Here is a 24,964-nt window from a genome sequence, read left to right on the forward strand (position 1 = left end):
ACCTATTGCTCACAAACTTGGGCGAATGCTCCTGCTTCCATCTACTTAGATAAATAGTCAGTTAAAACTAAAAGGAATTTTACATTACCTCATCCTAATGGAAGCGGTCCCACGATGTCCATTCCATTTAATGAAAGGCCGCGGAGAAGTGATACGGTGGAGGTTCTCGTGTGCTTGGTAAATTATCGGGGCGTATTTTTGACATTACTTGCATTTTTTCACAAATTCTAGAGCATCATTTTTCATGGTGGGACAATAATACTCGGGCCGTATGAGGCACCTGATAAGTGCTCGGTCACCGGAGTGATTGCCACAATGACCTTCGTGGACTTCCTCGAGGATGCGTTGGGTTTGGTTCAGGCCTAAGCATTTCACCAAGGGGCGTACGTTCTCTTATGCAAGTCATTGTGAAGGAGACTGTACTTGGCAACCTACATCCTCAGCTTTTTGGCTTTCTTTTTGTCGTTTGGGAGGGTGCCGTCCTGTAAATAGTTTATAATACAATTGCTCCAGTCCCACATTAAATCTATAGATTTTACCTCGATGTCGTCCAATGCTGAGTTGAAGAGATGAACTACAACACTCTTATCCCTAGGAGTTATACTTTTGGTGGCGGCGACTAAGTTGGCGAGCCATCTACTTCGACGTTCTGATTTCGTGGAATTTGGTCAAGTTGGCATTCGTCGAAATTGGGTAGTAATATGAAGATTTCGGTTTGATACTTCTGTAACCTATGCTCTTTGATTTGAAAATGTCCTAGTAACTTGGTTGACTACAAGTTGAAAATCACAATAAAGCTTCAATCGCTTCGCCCCGTACTTGAGTGCTAGTTTTAATCCTGCAATTACGGCCTCATACTCGGCCTCGTTGTTAGTCATATTTGGGCATCTTATGGAATGGTGAATTATCTCGTTGGTGGGAACCTCGAGCATAAGTCCCAGTCTGGACCCGCATGCATTGGACACGTCATTGGCGCGTAGGACCCAAAGATCATGTTTCTGAAAAGAAGATTGAGTGGCTTCCTTTTTTAGCTTCAGGCATTACTTTTGCATTAAAGTTTGCGACGAAGTCGGCGAGTACTTGCGACTTTATCAGGGCTGATACGTGATACCGTGCTCACTTAACTCAATGGACCATCTGGCTAGCCTCTCCGACAGCCCAGGTTTATGTAATATGCTTCTTAAAGGAAAAATGGTGATGACCGATATAGGGTGGCATTGAAAATAGAGTCTAAGCTTTCGTGAAGCTACGACCAGGGTCAAGGCTAGTTTCTAGAGGTGGGGGTACCTTATCTCAGTGTTGACAAGTGTTTTACTGATATAATAAATTGGAGATTACGTACCTTTGTCTTCTCGAACCAAGACTGCACTTACTGCTACTTCCGAGATAGAAAGGTAAATGAGAAGGCGCTCCCCGGTATCGGGGTTTGAGAGCAAGGGTGGTGATGACAAGTACGCCTTCAGTTCTCGTACTGCTTGTACACACTCGGGCATCCACTTGAGGCCTTGAGTACGTTGAAAAACCTGTGACACCTGTCGGACGACCACGAGATGAATCTGGATAGGGCGGCAATTCAATCGATAAGTTCTAGACTTGTTTCTTAGTTGTAAATTTTTCTGGTATCCCGTCGATAGCCTTAATTTGATCTGGGTTGACCTCAATCCCTCGTTGTGATACCAAAAAGCCTAAAAATTTTCCTAAGGCTACACCAAACGTGCATTTCTCGGGGTTTAGTTTCATTCCTTACTTTCTTAGTATATCGAAAGCTTCCTTGAGGTGGTCGATATGATCCTCTGCCTTCACGGACTTGACCAACATGTCGTCGATATACACCTCCATAGTTTTGATGAGTTGGTCTTTGAATATTTTTGTGACCAACCTTTTATAGGTAGACCCTGCATTCTTCAATCCAAATGGAATGACTCTATAACAATACGTTCCCCTGTGGGTGATGAACATAGTTTTCTCTTGGTCTTATTCCTCCATGAGTATTTGGTGTTAACCTGAGTAAGCGTCCAAAAAACTTAACAGCTCGTGTCCTGCCGTTGCGTCAATGAGTTGGTTGATGTGTGGTAGAGGGAATGAATCTTTTGGGTATGCTTTGTTTAGGTCTGTGAAGTCTACACACATCCCCCCTTTCCCATTTTTCTTTTGACCATCACTATATTGGCAATCCATTTGGGGTACTTCGCCTCCCTAATGGAGCTGTTTGCCAATAACTTCTCTATTTCCTCGTGGATAGGCTCATTGATGGTGGGGTTGAACTTTCGTCGGATCTGCCTTATCGGGGGGTAGAAGGGGTCAACATTTAGTTTATGTGTGGTGATTTCTTTGGGGATGCCTAGCATATCTGCATGACTGAAGGCAAACAAATCTGCGTTTGTAATTAAGAATTGACTAAATTTACCTGGTTCTCGGAGTTTGCAGCCGATATAGGCCTTTTTGTTGCGGTCATTATGATCTAGCTGGACGGGGTCGAAGTCTTCTATGGTTGATTATGTGGCTTCGATCATCTCTAGGTCCATAATAACTTCTTTGGTTTCGACTTGTGGTAACCTCGACCCTGCTGATTGCTATGCCTCTTTTTCCTTATCTTTCTTTTGTTGAGTTGTCGTGCTGTCCATGGCGATTCGGTAACATTCCCTAGACGTACGTTGTTCCCCTTGTATGCTGAATATTCCCCAAGGTGTTGGTAATTTTATAACTTGGTATAAGCTGGAGGGGACGACTCTCATAGGGTGTATCCATGGTCGTCCCACGATGGCGTTGTATGTTGTGTCCTGGTCCATGATATGAAATGTCATCTCTAGAGTCACTCCGTTGGCAAGAACGGGGAGTGTGATTTCTCCCGAAGTCCATTCAACTGCATTTTTAAAACTGGTTAGTGTAATGCAACACGACACTATCTTATCCTCGAGTTTCATCTGTGCGAGAACTCGGGGATGGATGATGCACGCTCCACATCCGTCATCTACCATAATTTTCTTAATACCAATATCTAAAATTTGTAAAGTAATGACAAATGTATCGTTATGAGAAATACTCAAACCGTTAGCATCTGAATCATCGATGATGATACTTTCTTCGAGTCCGTCATACCGTTCGTGGGTGATCGATCTTTTGAGCTTGTGAGTGGTTGTGAATTTAATGCCGTTGATAGAGGCATCGCCACTACCGCCAATAATCATATTGATAGTGCGAGCTGGTGAAGGTGGTTTGGTCGGCCTGGACATTCTCGACCCCTTGCTAAGGTGCTCCTGCCTTTGTTGCTGAGTAGTTCTTTGAGGTGCCCTTGTTGCAGTAAGTTTTCCACCTCTAGTCTTAGGGCGATGCAATCTTCTGTATTGTGTCCATGTTCTTGGTGGAACTCGCAGAGGGCGTTTGGTTTCCTTGTGGTTGGGTCCGACCTTATCTTCATCGGCCATTTGACCTTTGCTTCGAGATTCTCGAGAGCGTAGACCACTTCTATAGGTGACACACCAAAATTATGAGCAAATAACAAGGGGGTATACCTCGATCGTTCATGTGAGTTCCTGATCTCGGCCTAGACGGGCCGTCTTCATAACGGAAAGAGGGAACGGGTATCCTGACATAGGGCTGGTGTCGTTCCTTGCTGGCCGTGGTGCTGGGTGGTCTCTCCTCGTATTGACCCTGCGTTCTTTCCTGGGCTCAAATTGTACCGAGTTGAGTCGTCGAGTTGGTCCATTGAGGCCGTCATCATCTGCTCTGACCTCGGTACACTAGGCATTATGGATTTCATCCCAAGTGGTCGGTGGATACTTCATTAACCGACTCAGTAGCTTTCTGGTTGCCTTCGAACCCTCTATGCTCAACCCATTCTGAAAAGTTGCAATGGCCATCCCTTCGAAAACATTTGGTAAGGTCATCCTCACCATGTTGAATCGATCGAGGAAGTCCCTCAATCCCTATCCTGGGGATTGCTTAATGGCGAAGACGGCGTTTACTCTAGTTTTAGCTTTCTTGGCCCCGACATGCGTTGTCACAAACTTGTCGGCCATCTCTTCGAACATTTCTATGGAACGAGCTAGTAATTGTGAATACCATGTTAAGCTCCTCTAGTGAGGGTTTCACCAATTTTTTTCAGCAAGATGGAGGACACTTGCATTTTTGTGAGGTCGTTGCCTTTCACAGTGGTAAAGTAGTGAGTCACATGATCTTCGAGGTCGGTCATCCCGTTGTAGATTCTGAGACACAGGGGAATCTTGAAGGTCTTTGGTATGGCATGTGGAGCTGCTTCCTCGCTATACGGCTGTTCTACAAACCTGTTGGCGTCCCTTTTTGGCAACAATTTGGGGGCGCCTAGTATTTTGTCTACCTATTCCTAGTGCTCCCTCATTTGTTCTTTGAGTGCCATATTCTCATTTTCCATTTCTTCCATTCTTTTTAGTACGGCGGCAGGGGCACTATCACCTGCATTGTTAGTAATCTTGTGAGTGTTACCTGGGTTTGGAGGGTTTAGTTGGTTATCTTGGCCATTTCTGTGCCGTACTGTGTGGGCTCTTATGGTTTTTACAGTCATGCTTGGGGCTTGTTTGTTGATCACACTGACTAGAGTATCAGTTATCCATGCTTCGAGGAACTTTTTCATAGCGGGTGGTGCCCCTTCTTCCGTGGATGTAGAGGCTCTTTTCCTATTTGGTTTTGTTGCACTGCAGAAAGGGGCATGCGACCTCTCTCGTTTGGGTGAGGCCGTGGGTGTCACTTCCTCGCCTTGGGTGTCATAGCCTTCGTTGATGGCGTTCATGAGGTTAAGAGGAATATTATATGTTGCCCTCGTTTCGTTTCCTTGGTTACCTGTCATGGAAATTTTTGTACGCACAGAGAGGAGAGATAAACTTTGTGGTTTGTTAGATTAACAAGTCAGGTGAGTTATAGATCTAATGGAAACTAAAAGATTGGCTGAGAAAATCCCCACAGACGATGCCAAACTGTTTGACTCAAAATTTAGATCTAGGTTTAAACAATAAGATTTTCTAATAAAATAGAGATAATCTTACCTAATATTAATATCCAAAAGATAGATTAACTGATTTTGTAGTGGGATGCCACATATATTATTTGAGTAGCAATAAATAGCGACAATAATGCTATATTCAATGATCCAAGAACAAAGAAGGTAACATTAAATGGCAGTAAATAATAATAAATGGTATTTATGTAAATAAATGCATATGAAGCACCCGAAAAGGGTGAGATTTTTTGATATTCCTTCTGACAAGGATAGATGATGATAAGCCTTTGAATATTCGGATCCTCCTTGGATCGTGGGAGAAAAGATAGATAAAGATCTAAAGAAAAGATGTATTTTGTATGTCAATGATAAAGTAAGAATCTTTAGAGAATGTCAATATATTTTCTTTTACAATGAGTGTCCAATCCCCTCTTTAACTACATATCATTCTATTTATAAGGGTACATGGGCCACAAAACCCTAAATAGTACAGCCGGGAAAGAATATTCAGTGAAATATTCTCTGGAGGGTCTTATTTCTAAAACTAGCCGTTATTGCTTCTCTGATGAGAATGCTCATCCTCGTCTTCGTTCTCTGTTAAGCCATCTCGATCTCGTGACGTCGACCTAGATTAATTGAATCGATAGCATATGGCGACCTGCAAAGGCTTTCTTAATGTCGACTAGACCCACATTTAATTGTGATAAATTTTAGCCCATACACTTAGCTTATTTGAATTTGTGTAACTGCTCAAGTGTACTTATTTCTAGAACAGTATGATATGACAGTTAAAATATTCAATTGCTTTTAGTATATATTGAACTATAAAATGCAATTGTTCAAGTTCTCCATATTTCTTATAGCAGCGAATAGAATGTTAGTTAATGTATTGGCTTATGAAATAATTTTTTTCTCTAAGGGTATTATAATCACTAAGTATTTAATGGGTAATTTGGTAGTTCAAGTTTGACTTTAGAGGTTCCCACTTTTAGTACAATATGATATGATGATATGCTGTTGGTTTCTTGTAACTTATTATAATGTGTAATTATTTTTTTTGAAAGTTAATTTTAGAGACCTCCCCTTACGTTTCTTTCCGTCACACTGACCTCCCTCGTGGTTTACGATATTATATTTATCTCCCTTATTTTGATTTTTTTGTAACAATTCTTTTAATCTATTTATTTTAATATAAAATATTATGATGGGACTTAATTTCCCATCATAATATTTTATATTAAAACTAAATAAATTAAAAAAATTATTACAAAAAATTAAAATAAAGGAGGTGCTCGTAATATTGTAAATCACGAGGGTGTGATGGAGCGAAATGTGAGGGAAGGTTTATGAAATTATCCCTTTTTATAAAACAAATTCATCTTTACATGTTAGCGATGCCTTTTCATCTGCACACACTTTTGCTCTATGTCCCGTTAAAATTTTCTAATGATTTAAGATTTTAAAGTGCGCCAACTGTATTTGGTAATAATATATTCGAGTATTAAAGAAGACCTATGGGATAGGATCACATCATTTTGAAATGAAAATATATGTTTAAGGTGTGTTGGAACATACTAAAGAGTTTTGTGAATGACAAGAATTTGTGTGGAACAAGTTGGATACATTAAGTGGAAAAGATGTCTCAATTCGCATAAAATCTTACTTTAAATGCATGCTGCTACCAAACTATAAAGACTTAGGAGGTGATCTACCTATCAAATTAAAGCGCTTTGAGTCTAGTTTCCAACGCATCAAACCGTTTGTCATTTCGATGTTTCTATAAAACGTTATAGGCGTTTTACTGAAAACTATCCTGTCAGAAAAATGGGCCGCGTTTTGGGCGCCCAGGAGGGTGCCAGGCTCGAATCAAAATGCCAAAGTCAAAAGTAAAATGTTTGGGGCGTTTTGGGTGGTTTTGGGCGCGAACCATGACACCAAAGGCGTGAAATTTAAATAAAAGGGACATGGAGTGAGAAAAAAGCCTCATTCTTTGAAGACTAAACCTCCCCTCTCATGCTCAAGTCATCCAAGAGTTCTCATACTACCTAAGGTAAGTTTTTAAGTGTGTTGTTATAATGATTCCACTTCTCAATCACTAGCTACAACAAGGTTTTGATTGGATTTTATAGGATTTCTTCAAAATCTCAAGAACACCCCAAAAGTTGACTTTCAAGATTTGGTCTACAAGAGGTAATCTTTCACCCTTAAACCTACATGCATGGATTGTTAGTGAATAAATGAGCAAGGAATAAGTACTAGCACTTATGAGATGATGATTGGAAGCCATAAATACTTAAACTAGATTATTGGGTGTGGTAAAAATTTTGTAACGAGTTAATTAGTAAAATTTGATAGATGTGAGTTCATTGATGATTATAATGATGCTAAGAAGGTAGTTAGTGGATAAAGAATGTTGTAGTATCTCTTGTTGGTGGTAAGGAGGTATTGTTGGATGAAGAAACACCATTACTAGAGGTAGTTGAATTCTATGCACTCTAGGTGTTTGATAAAATGCCAAAATGATCAAAAACCTGGAAATATTTACTAATATTGGTCCAATTGGATTAGTTGATGTAGATTGAAGTTGTAAGAGTAGTGAGTGGTTTTAATAACACTAAAGAGCTCCATCAAGGCATGTTGGCTATACTTTCTCTCTTAGAATCGAATTCCATACTGTTCCCGTAAGTTCAAGTATGGTTGGCTCAAGATTTCTAATTTATATATTCCGGGTTATCTCCTATAAACTTGACTATTCCGAATGAGCCTTATGTCGAAAGATATATGTTCAAAGTATGATTTGCATATTAAAATATTATGACTTTGAGTCGTGTTTTAAGTGAAAGCTAGTATACTAATTGGGTGAGAAAAACTCGATGTGCTTAAGACTCTAAATTGTTCAAATGTGTACCTAAAGTCTTAAGTGAAAATATCTTGTTGTTGATAATCTATAAAGATGCTTGAAAATGAAATAAGTGAATTGGGGATATAAAGTATCGCCAACGTGCCAAGAATTTAAGTTATGACCGTGGCTAGTAGTGCAAATGAAATTAGAGGATGCGATAAAGAATATGAAATGAGCCTCGACTCATTTTTTTAAAAATAATTTCGAAAATAGAATTGCCCAAAAGATTTTGTACTCAATTCATGCCCATAAGTGGCTGCTTTAACTAATGCTTTGCTTTATAAATATATCTAGTGTGATTCGAGTTCTTACATACTCAGGTGTTGAAATTGTACATTGTCATTTCTGGAGAAAAGTATTGCAAGGATAAATGGTGTATTGACTCTTTATGATTTTGATGTGTGTTTCTATTACTGGTTGGTGTGTCCCATTCTTTGGGAAGAAACCTTTTGTGTTTAAAGTTCCCATTACAAATGGATTTGAAGTATATGATTTCTGAAATATTCTGTATGTTGATATTTGATGGTGGTCCTTGAAAATAAAAGAGATGGAAGTGTGGAACACGAAATACGACCACCGTGACAAGAATAAAGAATCTTGTGAATGGCCAAATGAGCCAAGGAAATATTGTTGTTGTGAGTGACTGGAAATACTAATGAGAATTTATACAATGTGAAAGAGGTTGAGGTGAGTACAATTATATTTATGTTACCTTTGTGTGAAAATCAAATAATAAAAAATATTTTTGGAAGTATCATTAGCAAAACTAAGGAAGGGTGGGTCATAAGGCCCACACCTGAAACTACACGTGCCGGTGTAGGGATGAATTGTTATTATTCCCCTTATTTGAGATGAAATTGAAATATTGGTGAAATTGTGATTATTCCTCTTAATTGGGATAAAACTGGTAATAGCTGTGAATTGAAAAAGTCAACCCACACGACATATGTGGGAAGGCGACCGAACTGATCGGGTGGAGATCGGACGCCATGTTGCGCACATGGTGGTACTACTCTTGGTAACAACTTTCTTTCGCATCACATGTCAAACCACATTGTTCGTGGGGAGATGGCCTAGCCGATCGGGCGTGATCGGACTCCGTGCTAACAAAGACGGTGGTATATCGGTGCTAGTGATTTCCCATCCAAAAATATATATTATTTTTGTATTTTGAAAATTGTTTTGTTTCAACTGGGCATTTGGATATAGTTGATTGTGACTTGTTGTTTCTATGGCTTTCCTTTTCTTATATGGTCATTCTATTTTGAAAGAGGACTTTTAGCTTTACATACTAGTACTCTTCGACAGTACTAATGTCCCTTTTGCCGGGGGCACTGCATATTTAATGGATGCAGGTGGTTCCATAACATGCATCATTGATCTGTGATAGCGCTACACTCTCTTCAGCTGACTTGGTGAGCCCCCTTTATTTCGGGGTCATGTATCTTTTGTTTCTCATGTACTGTGTTTTGAGGTATAATTGGGGCCTTGTTGCCGGTATTTCCATATTACTCTTCAGTTGTACTTAAAGGCTCCGTAGACAGGTTGTGGCTGGTGTTTGATGTTGGGAATTGAATTAGAACTGTTGGTATTTGGCAACATATTTTTTATTAAATATATAAACTCGTACTATTTTGGAAATATTGAATGATGATGTTAATGGGAATGAAATGAAAATGGTTAATGAAATATTTTCAGTATTTGATTAACGGAGTACATCTCCTCTTTATTCAGGGATGAATTTGGGTAGAATGAAATCTAACAGGCTTGCTCAGCCGGGTTTACTCGGTTGAGCGCCGGTCGCGCTCCCCGAGTTTGGGGCGTGACAAACATGGTATCAGAGCCATGTTTTAAAGTGTCCTAGGATGTCTCGGAGCCATGTCTAGTAGAGTCCTTCTTATCGGTGTATTGTTGACCACATCTATAATGAGGAGGCTACTTGGGAATTTAGGAATTTCACCCTTCTTTGGTACTCCAGTTCGTGCGATAGAGCTTAAGATAGGAAGCTAATTTCCTCGTTGTGTCTCATTCTCCATATGAGTAACCCACGGGTTCGAGGCAGCGAGGATGTATTGAAAGAGCCAGTTGCTAGGGGAAGTGTCGTTGTTCCTATTAATGTTACCGTGCCACCAGAATATGTGGTGAGAGCACCTAAGAAATGAAAGAGGATTATTGGCATCAATGAGCTAGAATGTTTGATATGAAAGAAGAGCCACTCAGGTTTATGTTAGATGATTCTCGAAACATCTTATGGTTGTGGAAAGAGGGGGCACAAGAAGAACAAATGCCCTTAGGTTGGATACACCCATACCTGATATGTGGGCGGGAATATTTTGCGTCATGGTGTGAATATGCTCAAAAGCGTGTTAGGGGTGGTAGATTTGGGCAATTCCAAAAGTCCACACAACGAGCTGTTGCAGAGATTGTTAATCCCATCACGGGGTCCTGGATGAAGGATAAGGGGAATGCTTATGATTTATGCAAAAAAGGTAAATATCAGGTTGGTGGGGCGAGTCAGTTTAATAAACCTCATCCTCGTTGTGTGCAGTGTAGGAGATGTCATTCAGGGGCATGTCACTATGGTACCAATGTATGTTACGGATGTGGAGTTGAGGGGCATCAATTAAGGCACTGCCCTGTCAATCTAAAGTCATCAAGTAAGTCACTCCTTAGTACATCATTATGAACATGCATAATTTTTTCTTGTTGTATATGTACATCCATATTGAAGAGCCTTCATAAACACGGTCTTAACAAGACGCTAAATCATAAAATATTGCATGTACTTACTTTCTAAATGAGACACATTATTCATGAAGCCACTCTATCACAAATTCTCTTATTTACAACCTCTTGAGGAATTGAGTTCTATAATGATTTCCTTGGAATGAGTTATAACCCTAGGTTAATACTTCCATTTGATTCCCTAAATTCTCAATAAGGGACTATACCTGAAGAATTTCTTACAAAACCTTTTGATTCAAATGTATAATATCTGTTCACTTATGCTTATGAATGCACCGTCATAAAGCTTACCTATGTGGTATCAAATCCAATGTCTAGCGGCCTAGTGTTGAGATCCTTCTTGAGACACTCTTTTTCTCTCCGGTGTATGTGGATCCTATGGTTTGAACAATCACTTCACTCCTTTGTGAACATTATCATGAATCCTTTTCACTGTCTAGTAATATGAAAAAAGCATATCTCAACACTGATCATATGTGTACCTGTCAATTGAAAAAGGGTCACTTGTCCGCATAAAGTTTCTGGGGAATTTGAGATTTTCACAAATTCATCACAGGAATATCTTTTTGTTCGCCCATCTCAGTATGACTTTCATGTACACCTAGATCATGCCTTAGTGAGTAACACACTTTGTCCCTAATATTGTAGTTTCCCATTAAGTGGCCTGGTATTGCAGCTTGAGAGTTGTTATGGTAGAAATATGTCTAGCTCATAACAAAGTATTCATTCTCTCTAACCAATACATGATTTCACCCCAATATTAAGATGTTCTAGTTACATGGTTTCATTTGTGTGTGATTGAAAGTTAAGCAGCCTTACCGCGACTTTTCCCTTCCCAACCTCAGGTGGATGTTTAAATTCTAGCACATATCATGAGCATATTGATTGGAAAGACAAGTTTGTTGTATCTCCAGTCCTCTCATATAGGATCAACTATTGTTAAGGGTTAAGCTGTCAGAATGATAATAATTTCACAATTGTTCAACTTCTCTTTTCAACCTTGTAGGCTTTGGCAGAGATTCCTTGTGTCAGCTAATGTTGAGGGCATAATACAACTTCATGTATTTTTGAAATCTCTATCATAATCATGGTATAAGAATCTTCTCATTTTGAGTTAAACTGAGTTTCCCTACACTCCAGGAGATGATTGGTGTCACGTACTTGGATATTTCTCTTTGAGGCCTACTATTGCCGAACAAGGCACATATGGAATGAAACAATTGTTGCTATAATTTTCATGACTCATAGTCTTTCAAGAATGACTAACGCTAATGTTTTTATCCTCCCGACCATGCCTCCCATATGTCACATATCTAAAATGACTTATTTCTTTTAAATCTCACAATCATGAACATGGTCCCTACATTATCAATGCCTACTAGGAAACTCTATGCCTCATTTGTCGAATCAATGATGCCATCACAATAATTAACCATGTAAGCACTATTGGTAGTAACCTTCATGCCTCTTAGTATATAATTTCATGAAATACCCTTCTCGGCACGTTGATGGATTCTTGAATAATTCCAGCTAAATCTCGAACCTCGTTGTTCCTATTTATAGCAAACCTATGGGGGTTGAAGGTTCAAACATGTCAAAGAAGAAGCATCATCCCATGATAAAATATATTGGATAGGAAGTTTTATGGTCGTATTAAAGCTAGCACATCTTAGAATAATTGATGAAGGTTGTCAAAGGTTTAGTTTGGGTGTTCGCAGTAGAGATTTAGAGTTGAAGAAAGTAGTTGGAGACCCGAAACTCATTTTTTTGGTTGAGACTATTGAGGTTATTGAGGAATTGACTTATGAAGAGATTTCAATTTCCATTATTGATCGGCAAGTCCAAAAGTTGATAAATAAAGAAATTTCCTCCGTGAAAGTGTTATGGCGAAACTAGCAGGTTGAAGAGGCAATCTGGGAGGCCGAGGAAGAAATGAAGAGGAAGTACCCTTATTTGTTTGAATATCTATGTAACCGTTCTATGAAATTGCTCTATATGAATTACATATCATTTGTATAACTTATGCTAAGGGTGTTCCTTTTTTGGTAATATATTGCTTATGAGGCCATGATTGGTGTTGTTTCTATGTTATATTGCGTCATCGAATTATGTATATGTAGTTAGGATTAGTTTCTGGGATTCTCTGACAGGTGGATAGACCCAGTTATAGGGGAGACTATGCCGAAATTTCTGGAAATTTGGGGAGTTAGACAAATTTTGGAGCTTTTGGTGTGTGGATAAAGATTTAAGTCACATTAGGTGCCTATGGAGGACTCTAACCCTCATTCGAGGACGAATGATCCTAAGCGGAGGAGAATGTAAGGCCCCGTTAAAATTTTCTAATGATTTAAGATTTTAAAGTGCGCTAACTGTATTTGGAAATAACATATTCGAGTATTAAAGGAGACCTATGGGATATGATCACATCATTTTGAAATGAAAATATATGTTTAAGGTGTGTTGGAACATACTAAGGAGTTTTGTGAATGGCAAGAATTTGTGTGGAATAAGTTGGATACATTAAGTGGAAAAGATGTCTCAATTCGCACAAGATCCTACTTCAAACACATGATGCTACCAAAACATAAAGACTTAGGAGGTGATCTACCTATAAAATTAAATCCCTTCAAGTCTAGTTTCCAACGCATCAAGCCGTTTGTCATTAAGATGTTCCTATAAAATGTTATAGGCATTTTACTGAAGACTATTCTGTCAGAAAAATGGGCCGCATTTTGGGCGCTCAGGAGGGCGCAAGCGCGAATCAAAACGCCAAAGTTAGAAGTAAAATGTTTGGGGTGTTTTAGGTGGCACTGGGCGCGGACCGTGACGCCAAAGGCGTGAAATTGAAATAAAAAGGACGTGGAGTGAGAAAATAGCCTCATTCTTTGAAGACTAAACCTCCCCTCTCATCCTCAAGTCATCCAAGAGTTCTCATACTACCTAAGGTGATGTTTTAAGTGTGTTGTTATGATAATTTCACTTCTAAATCACTAGTTACAATAAGGTTTTGATTGGATTCCATAGGATTTCTTCAAAATCTTAAGAACACCCCAAAAGTTGACTTTCAAGATTTGGTCTACAAGAGGTAATCTTTCACCCTTAAACCTACATGCATGGATTGTTAGTGAATAAATGAGCAAGTAATAAGTACTAGCGCTTATGAGATGATGATTGGAAGCCATAAATACTTAAGCTAGATTATTGGGTGTTGTAGAGATTTTGTAATGAGTTAATTAGTAAAATTTGGTAGATGTGAGTTCAATGATGATTATAATGGTTCTAAGAAGGTAGTTAGTGGACAAAGGATGTTGTAGTATCTCTTGTTGGCGGTAAAGAGGTATTGTTGGATGAAGAAACACCATTACTAGAGGTAGTTGAATGCTATGCACTCTAGCTGTTTGATAAAATGCCAAAATGACCAAAAACCTGGAAATATTTACTAATATTGGTCCATTTGAATTATGTTGATGTAGATTGAAGTTGTAAGAGTACTTGGTGGTTTTAATATCACTAAAGAGCTCCATCTGTCACGCCCAGAACCTGGGGGCGAGACCGACACTCGGTACCTTTATCAACCGAGTACCAACGTAACGTATCTTTCTTATTACATCATCATATACACGTGACATACGGGCCTAATAGGCCAACATGGTCATTTATAAACTCAAAACATAGGCCGACAAGGCCGTACAATCTTTCACGTACACGACATATGTCTACAAGCCTCTAAGAGTACATAAATGTCATAAAGATCAGAACATGACCCCGTCATACAAATCAGTACATGTCCTAATCATACTGACCACATAAGAAACTCCGGAGCAAATGGATCGCACCAACACCTTCCGCTGAGCTGATAGCCTACTTAGACGACTCTCGACCTGTCTATCAGGACTTGCAGGCATGAAACATAGCCTCCCCAGGCAAAAGGGATGTCAGTACGAATAATGTACCGAGTATGTAAGGCACATAAATAAGTACATAACAGACATGGAAGAATTATAGAGTAAATGACTCAACCTGTAAGTCTGGATAACTCTGTAAATCATGAAATAATTATAGTGTCATGCATATGCGTATGAATGTCATGTCGGGCATAGGTACATGTTTCATAACATCATCAGGTCTCTGAGGGCATCCCATTATATCATCTCGGCCACTGTGGGAAAAATCATCAACGTATACCAGCTGATCAGGTGGTGGTGCGTATATAACGCTGTAACCTTTTCCCATATCCCATATACATATATATACATGTATATAATGCCATCTGGTCATGGGTCAATGTACATGTATAAATGCATGAAATGCATAAGAAATACGTTAATAAGATTTCTTGGAATGTCATAAAAATAATATGCATATCGGATAAACTTTATCAAATACGTATTTTTCTAAGACCCATGAACAAAAGATATAATAATAATTAAGAGATAACAATATTTTTTTCATATGGAAAAACCATTGTGTTAGTGTTGCTCAAATATTTCATTGATAAGAGAATCAATAATAGAATATAAGCGAAGAAAGACGATACATGATGGTACATTCAACCTTTTATCTACAGCTTTAAAGGCTTTTACAATCATATACACTTGCATACAGTCTAGCTTACTGGACTCTTTCCATTTCAATGATAGATTGCTCAATTATGGCTTATATTTATATTTTATCTCTCTTTGCTCCTTGTGCTGTGACTAATTACTAATTCACATGGGGAATCAAGAATATAGACACCCCTAGTATTTCTATAAATAGAGTCATTTATGGAAGTTATGTATTTGCTCGTTTCGCTTGTGTCGTATAGATCATGCCAAAAATAAAGAAGGTATAGCCTTAACATACCTGGAGTAGGGAAAAATTCGTATGATATCTTTGGAAAAGGTTGCACCGTACTCCTTTAGAACCGCAAAAAATTACGTTGCTAAGGTGCTAATAATTCTCGCTGGAATTGATTTGGTCGCAAGAAATTTTGTTGGAAGCTTTTCGGATTGAGTTTTAGCGTCTAGTTTAGAGAATGTTTTGAACTTGATTTAGGAAGAAGGTATACGATTCTTACTTAATTGTTTAATGTCCAAGTGAAAACCAAACTTGAATGTCTTGTAAGTAGACTTATGACTAAGGCCTATTACACGCAAGTAGATTGTAATGAGTCTTATTTTAGATGGACACCTAAGACAATATGACTAAGAGTCATATGTCTTAGTAGTGGCTGCTGCCACTTGGGGGATAATTCATTAATTAATTAGGTAATGTCCCATTACCCGATAATTAACCAATTACCCACATAATTAAAAATTATCTCAAATTACTTAAAATTCTACTTATTTTTAATACACTTAATACATTCTACTATCATGGTCATATGGTACCTTACATGGTACTAGTCCATCAATATCGGGTATTATCGCTCGGCCCGTATTTTATCCCAATATGTCAAACTTGGACGAAAATTTATTTTCTTTGATTCGCTTACCCTTTCACCTTCACGAATTTACTCATCACTTGTTTGAAATAGCATAATCCTTATAATCTCCAAATAATCTTTTCCTTGGACTGATGTCAATTAACTTACATCAAATTCAACGTACAATACTACATGGTGCAACATCGTCGTAATTTAATATTGTGAAGCGTAACATCATCGTAATGTCGTACTGCAAGGCGTAACATCATCGTAATATAATACTGCGGGACGTAATATCATTCCCCCCTTTGGAACATTCGTCCTCGAATGTTGACTGATTCTCTTATTATTTTCATAACTTATAGCTCTTGTGAATAACTTAATACTCTCCTTGCCATTTAGGCAGTTGTTTTGTGAATAAATCCAAAGGCCAGTGCATTCCCCCCTTTAGGCCTCTTTCCTACGCCATGACTTATGATCGAATTCCTTCCAATCTCGTAACTGTTGCTACATTCTATCATACAGCCTCTACGGTACTGACCTTGTAAGTGTGCCTATGTGACTCTCCTCTCCTTTTTCCTCCAGCTTTTAACCAATCTCTAGGCCTTACTTTGTAAACATATACAAGGCTTAATAGGATGCCTCTCTGGGCATCTATAGGTGTACTAAAGTTTTTCGCTCGGTACTTTGTAGAACTTGCGAATATGGCTATATCTTATTTCATAGACCTGGTTATCCATTCGTATGACTTTACTGCATCTACGTAGGTCATACTATACCATAATTCTTACTTCGATTTATCGTTAATGAGGTCTGCAACCAACTCCAGGTTACTCTCGTTGCTTATCCTTAAGACTGATGGTCTAATATCATCTCATATTGTTGAACTTTTATCCATCCATTGTTAATTCGCTTCAATATTAATCTACAATATACCACTGATAACTTAAAACTTCTTACGTCATACCTTGCCACTAGAGCTTACGTTGCATCGAGGAATATTTGAAGTGATTTTCCTGATCCACTTAGGGGTGATATTGTACTTCAATGACCGTATTTTATAGCATCCCAATGCGATTCATTTACGTGGGTATTTTAATCTTGTACACTCCATGGAATCCTCTTCAAATCATTACTCAATCGAAGGCCTAAACGTCATCATTTATCCAACACAATTACACCTTCATTGTACTATCAGGGCAGTATTCCATCTCTTTTAAATGCTACTGGTCTTAGACTCATTTGAGTTCATTCAGGCTATACTGAGCTTTCTATAATTTAGAGAAACCATCAGCTCTTCATGTTTTCATGAGTTTAATCCCGAGGACTTATCTATTCTCGTCACCTTCTCACTCGCCCTTTCTTATCCTTACTCCTGTCTTCCTACAACCTTGTCACTCTATCATACTTTTAGCTTGCGACCCATACATATCCATTTATATTACTCGCAGCCTTCCTTTAACTTCTTTGTACCATAGACTTCCTTGTTTTATTCTGGAATATCAAGCGAGATATCACCTCGTCTCTAACTCTTCTTTATTATCTTAAATAGACCTCTCAGTACCTAGAAATCATAGGTTGGAAGATATGCCACTGGCGACGCTGCTATCATTCCTGGATACTGAATCCCAGTGCTTCTAGTCTTTTACCTAAAGTATGGACCACTCACATCCTTCTACACTTGAGTATTTCGTACGTTGGTCACCTTTACCTTACTTATTTTAAAATATCACCTAACATTCTTCTATCTCTTTCATAACCTCCCTCCCAAATAGGTATAAATCACATCCACCATTTGAAGCTCTATTATAATACTTGCACCTCTGGTGCCTATACAATCTGGTAAGAGCTCCATATTGAATTCTTATGAGGCTGGTATTTTCCTAACTGGCTTTATCGTAGAGCCGTTATAGAATATGGTTGTTGTACTATCTCTTTTGCACCTCTGATATTAAGAGTGATTATGCTATGTTCTCAATCATGATTCCTATAACTTCTGGGTCCAATAATCGGATTATTGATTTACTTCGTCGATGTAACTCTTTAGTTTCTTCCTTCTTCTGATCGGCCTTTATGTAGGCTTAAGTTGTCTCCCGATCCGTGGTTCATGGTATTAGTTATTCTGTTTAGCCTTTCATGGGCGCTGAGGAATATTCATGATACAATCCTTTAACAATTCAATCCTTCGTCTATGACCTGGGCTCAATTCTTTCTTTTAACGTATACCAGAATCTTCTACGGCTGTATATGTTATATGTATAAAACTCCACACTCTTAAGTGCGTCCATAACGTAACTAACCCTGGATCATTGATCGAATAATTCTTTTTGTTCCATCTCATCTTTCTTCAAACGTAAGCAATTACTTTTCCTGGTCCTTCTGCCCCTATTTGCGTGCATACTTAACTTATCTTAGTGCCCACGCATATTGAAATTCCATACAACTCATATGACCTTGAATATCACTGCTGATTTTACTTTTCCTTCATTAGCCACGGTAGGTGCCACTTTCTTATGGAGTGCATACAATAGTGTTGTGAGATTGCTTTTACATGACCATTTCTTCTTCAAGGTACTATGCTTAGGTTGGAGTCTTCTGCCATATTTCCTCAACTGGTCTTCCATTGTAGTACTTAGGGAGGACCACCTGATTCTTGCAAGGCTGCGAGCTTATTACCTTGTTTACCCGGCGAAATTTTTGATGTCCTTTCTCACCTATAATTATCCGTACTTACTTACCTCCATGCCCTTGTGCTTGTAGGTTTGCTTCTAAACTTGATATTTTTACTGTCTTCCCAGCGGCATTCTCTTTTATTTCTGTAATACTCATACAATACTTTTTTAACTCCCCCATATGAATAGAATATATCTCAAGTATTATAATGTCATAACTGCGAGGCTGAATCCCCCTCTTTAGGGAAGTACTAATATTTAGCGCTACGATGATCTATGTATAGATGTTTTACCTCATTGGCATCTTTTCACATTATCGATGAATCTTACCCGCCTTGCGGTAATCCTTCTGCACTAAGGATAATAAAATTCCTTACTCACGAGGGTGACACTTAATGTAACTGGCACACTTAGTCCTTTAAGCTTAACTTTGCTCACATTGATTCCTTTTAGGAAAACGTCTTCCTGAATGACCTTTCTCTGAATTCCTCATGAATATTCTTCCGTTGTCCATTCTTTTATCGCTGGAATGAAATCTGAAATTCTCATGATGCCGACTATTATCAAATCACTCAGTCCCTAATTCATGTTTAGTTTATCTTGTTCACCAATCCATACTGGTTTCTATTATTCTGGGGTCTAACTTTTCCTTCTGTTAATCACGTTAGAGTCACAAACTTATTTCTCGAAATGAGGATGTGATTGTATGGCCTATACTCTCTTGTTGTCTTAAGGCCCATCACCTCCCGTCTCCTTTTTTCATTTGACTATAGATTATGTAACACTCTACTGTTGCCATCCATGTATCACATCTCACTCATAATGCTTTATTATCCCTCTTCGTACTTCCCTGCTAATATTTCTATTTATCACTTTATCCTGAAAATTTTAACAAGACATTCTTTCGCTTTTTACCTTCCCTTGCTCCACCTACTGGCTCTTTGGGCTGCCTAACATTCTCCCTCTACTAGGGACGGGAGCCATACTAAGGTAATATTTATCCATTCAAGGTTTCCAGTTCCTATCTTTGTAGTACTCATATCTAGCTGTACTATTTTAGTGTGCGCCATTTGGGTGTCTCACAAGGAGATCTATTAGCACATTTGCAATATCCTTCGGAAATTTTAACTAACGCAAACAATTCATCCACCATTTTGGCTCACTCTAACCCCAGCCGGATCGTGATATTATGTCCTTCTCTTAAACCATATTTGTTATCTCCCATAGAGCATAGTTCAGATCGGTGTGGCCAATTATACATACCTCTGTTACTGTTGAAGGTAACTCAAAATGCTTATATCTCTCTTCCTGAATGGTAAATAAGGATAATCTTTATTAGCTGGGTACCTCGTACCCTTCTTCACCTTACTTCTTTTACTTGCTCCAACTCGTGTCTAACTTTCGATTCCTTTATTCCTTTTTACCGTAAGAGTGGATAAGTATTCTTTCCTAAAAGCTCCTTATCAAGAACCGTACACCTTTTAGTACATGCATGATCTGCTGAAGACCTCTCATTTACTCATCATAAGCAAGATGCAAAATCGAGTTTCCTCTAACTCAACACTTCCACAGTTATATTTCTTATCGATCGTCTTTCTGAATGTAAGCATTGTCTTATTACGAATAGAAGTTCGGGATTTGAATTCTTATAAGTGAGCTCTACCACACAATCTAGAGTAAGAAGAAAGAGTGACAGTCTTAAATGCCCTGTAGCCTCCTGCTTATAAGTGTGGTGCACAACACACCCATAAACAAGAGTCTACTAGACACGACTTGTAAACTACCTAGGACAAAACTACTCTGATACCAGTTTTGTCAAGCCCCGAACCTGGGGGCGAGACCGGCACCCGGTACCTTACTTAACCGAGTACGAACGTAACGTATCTTTCTTATTACATCATCATATACACGTGACATACGGGCCTAATAGGCCAACATCATCATTTATAAACTCAAAACATAGGTCGATAAGGCCGTACAATCTTTTACGTACACGACATATATCTACAAGCCTCTAAGAGTATATAAATGTCATAAAGGTCGGGACAGAGCCCCGTCATACTAATCAGTATATGTCCTAATCATACTGACCACATAAGCAACTTCGGAGCAAATGGAGCGCACCAACACCTTCCGCTGAGCTGATAGCCTACTTAGAGGACTCTCGACCTGTCTATCAGGACCTGCGGGAATGAAACGTAGCTTTCCCAGGCAAAAGGAACGTTAGTACGAATAATGTATCGAGTATGTAAGGCACATAAATAAGTACATAACAGACATGGAAGAATTATAGAGTAAATGACTCAACCTGTAAGTCTGGATAACTCTGTAAATCATGAAATAATTATAGTGTCATGCATATACATATGAATGTCATATCGTGCATAGGTACATGTTTCATAACATTATCAAGTCTCTGAGGGCATCCTATCATATCATCTCGGCCACTGTGGGCAAAATCATCAACGTATACCAGCTGATCAGGTGGTGGTGCGTATATAACGCCGTAATCTTTACTGGTTTATGTACATATCCCATATCTCATATACATATAATATACGCGTATATAATGCCATTTGGTCATGGGTCAATGTACATGTATAAATGCATGAAATGCATAAGAAATACGTTAATAAGATTTCTCGGAATGTCATAAAAATAATATGCCTGTCGGATAAACTTTATCAAATACGTATTTTTCTGAGACCCATGAACAGAAGATATAATAAAAATTAAGAGATAACAATATTTTTTTCATATGAAAAAACCATTGTGTTAGTGTTGCTCAAATATTTCATTGATAAGAGAATCAATAATAGAATATAAGCGAAGAAAGACGATACATGATGGTACATTCAACCTTTTATCTACAGCTTTAAAGGCTTTTACAATCATGTACACTTGCATACAGTCTAGCTTACTGGACTCTTTCCATTTCAGTGATAGATTGTTCAATTATGGCTTATATTTATATTTTATCTCTCTTTGCTCCTTGTGCTGTGACTAATTCCTAATTCACATGGGGAATCAAGAATATAGACACCCCTATTATTTTTATAAATAGAGTCATTTATGGAAGTTGTGTATTTGCTTGTTTCGCTTGTGTCGTATAGATCATGCCAAAAATAAAGAAGGTATAGCCTTAATATACCTGGAGTAGGAAAAAATATGATGATATCTTTGGAAAAGGTTGCACCGTACTCCTTTAGAACCGCAAAAAATTACGTTGCTAAGGTGCTAATAATTCTCGCTGGAATTGATTTGGTCGCAAGAAATTTTATTGGAAGCTTTTCGGATTGAGTTTTAGCGTCTGGTTTAGAGAATGTTTTGAACTTGATTTAGGAAGAAGGTATACGATTCTTGCTTAATTGTTTAATGTCCAAGTGAAAACCAAACTTGAATGTCTTGTAAGTAGACTTATGACTAAGGCCTATTACACGTAAGTAGATTGTAATGAGTCTTATTTTAGATGGCCACCTAAGACAATATGACTAAGATTCATATGTCTTAGTAGTGGCTGCTGCCACGTGGAGGGTTATTCTTATCTTATAATTCATTAATTAATTAGGTAATGTCCCGTTACCCGATAATTAATCAATTACCCACATAATTAAAAATTATCTCAAATTACTTAAAATTCTACTTATTTTTAATAAACTTGATATATCCTATTATCATGGTCATATGGTACCTTGCATGGTACTAGTCCATCAATATCGGGTATTATCGCTCGGCCCGTATTTTATCCCAATATGTCAAACTTGGACGAAAATTTATTTTCTTTGATTCGCTTACCACTTTCACCGTCACGAATTTACTCATCATTTGTTTGAAATAGCATAATCCTTATAATCTCCAAATAATCTTTTCCTTGGACTGATGTCAATTACCTTACATCAAATTCAACGTACAATACTACAAGGTGCAACATCATCGTAATTTAATATTGCGAAGCGTAACATCATCGTAATGTCGTACTGCAAGGCGTAACATCATCGTAATTTAATACTGCGGGACGTAATGCCATCAAGGTATGTTGGTTAAACTTTCTCTCTTAGAATCGAATTCCATAATGTTCCCGTAAGTTCAAGTATGGTTGGCTCAAGATTTCTAATTTCTATATTTCGGGTTATCTCCTATAAACTTGACTATTCCGAACGAGCCTTATGTCGAAAGATATATGTTCAAAGTATGGTTTGCGTATTAAAATGTTATGACTTTGAGTCATGTTTTAAGTGAAAACTAGTATACTAATTGGGTGAGAAAAACTCGATGTGCTTAAGACTCTAAATTGCTCATATGTGTACCTAAAGTCTTGATTGAAAATATCTTGTTGTTGATAATCTTTAAAGATGCTTGAAAATGAAATAAGTGAATTGGAGATATAGAGTGTGGCCAACATGCTAAGAATTTAAGTTATGATTGTGTCTAGTAGTGCAAATGAAACGAGAGGATGTGATAAAGAATATGAAATGAGCCTCGACTCAATTATTTAAAAATGATTTCGAAAATAGAATTGCCTAAAAGCTTTTTTACTCATTTCATGCCCATAAGTGGCTACTTTAACTAATTCTTTGCTTTATAAATATATCTAGTGTGATTCGAGTTCTTACATACTCAGGTGTTGAAATTGTACATTGTCATTTCTGAAAAAAAGTATTGCAAGAATAAATAGTGTATTGATTGTTTATGATTTTGATGTGTGTTTCTATTGTTGGTTGGTATGCCCCATTCTTTGGGAAGAAACCTGTTGTGTTTAAAGTTCCCATTACAAATAGATTTGAAGTATATAATTTTTGAAATATTTTATATGTTGATATTTGATGGTGGTCCTTGAAAAGAAAAGAGGTGAAAGTGTGAAACACAAAATACGGTCATCGTGCTAGGAATAAAAAATCTCGTGAATGGCCAAATAAGCCAAGGAAATATTGTTGTTGTGAGTGGCTGAAAATACTAATGAGAATTTATACAATGTGAAAGAGGTTGAGGTGAGTACAATTGTATTTATGTTACCTTTGTGTGCAAATCAAATAATAAAAATATTTTTGGGAGTATCATTAACAAAACCGAGGAAGGGTGGGTCATAAGGCCCACACCTGAAACTACACGTGCCGGTGTAGGGGTGGATTGTGATTATTCCCCTTATTTAGGATGAAGTAGAAATATTGGTGAAATTGTGATTATTTCCCTTAATTGGGATGAAACTGGTAATAGCTGTGAATCGGAAAAGTCAACCCACATGGCATATGTGGGACGGTCTAGCTGATCGGGTAGAGATTGAACGCCGTGTTGCACACATGGTGGTACTACTCTTGGTAACAACTTTCTTTCGCATCACATGTCAAACCACATTATTCGTTGGGAGATGGCCTAGCCGATCGGGTGTGATTGAACACCGCGCTAATAAATATGGTGGTATATCGGTGCTAATGATCTCCCAACCAAAAATATATATTATTTTCGTATTTTGAAAATTGTTATGTTTCAATTGGGAATTTGGATATAGTTGATTATGACTTGTTGTTTCTATGGTTTTCCTTTTCTTATATGGTCATTCTATTTTGAAAGAGGACTTTTAGCTTTATATACTAGTACTATTCGACTGTACTAATGTCCCTTTTTGCCGGGGGCACTACATATTTAATGGATGCAGGTGGTTCCACAACAGGCATCATTGATCTGTGATAGCGGTACACTCTCTTCAGCTGACTTGGTGAGCCCCCTTCATTTCGGGGTCATGTATCTTTTGTTTCTTATGTACTGTGTTTTGAGGTATAGCCAGGGCCTTGTTGCCGGTATTTCCATATTACTCTTTCGTTGTACTTAGAGGCTCCATAGACAGGTTGTGGGTGGTGTTTGATGTTGGGAATTGAATTAGAACTGTTGCTATTTGGGAACATATTTTTCATTAAATCTATAAACTCGTACTATTTTGGAAATATAGAATGATGCTGTTAATGGGAATGAAATGGAAATGGTTAATGAAATCTTTTCAGTATTTGACTAACGGAGTATATCTCCTCTTTATTTAGCGATGAATTTGGGTAGAATATAATCTAACAGGCTTGCTCAGCCAGGTTTACTCGGTTGAGCGCCGGTCACGCTCCCCGAGTTTGGGGGGTGACATTGACCTCTCAAAAACCCTCTATTACACCCCCACTTATCTTGAACCCGGTTTAGAGTGACTAATTCATTAATTTGACTCCCATAATAGTCAACGACGTCACCATGCAACTGAACCGGAAGATCCTAGCCGTTGATGAACA

At 38.1% G+C, this 24,964-nt stretch overlaps 1 protein-coding gene across 1 annotated transcript; it reads right to left on the reverse strand.

Moving 5' to 3' along the window:
• Window positions 1–2,573: 2,573 nt before the first annotated feature.
• LOC107784427 (uncharacterized) lies at window positions 2,574–3,425 on the reverse strand. The gene has a single exon (XM_016605559.1). It carries the CDS (start codon window positions 3,423–3,425, stop codon window positions 2,574–2,576), a length of 852 nt encoding a protein of 283 aa, XP_016461045.1.
• Between the last annotated feature and the right edge of the window lie 21,539 nt (window positions 3,426–24,964).

This window comes from Nicotiana tabacum, chromosome 19 (assembly GCF_000715075.1).
Source record: "Nicotiana tabacum cultivar K326 chromosome 19, ASM71507v2, whole genome shotgun sequence".
NCBI classification, from domain to species: Eukaryota; Viridiplantae; Streptophyta; class Magnoliopsida; order Solanales; family Solanaceae; genus Nicotiana; species Nicotiana tabacum.

What these genes read in the sequence shown, in the direction of transcription:
- LOC107784427 (XM_016605559.1), bottom strand. Translation starts at nt 3,425, where the DNA reads ATGGCCGATGAAGATAAGGTCGGACCCAACCACAAGGAAACCAAACGC.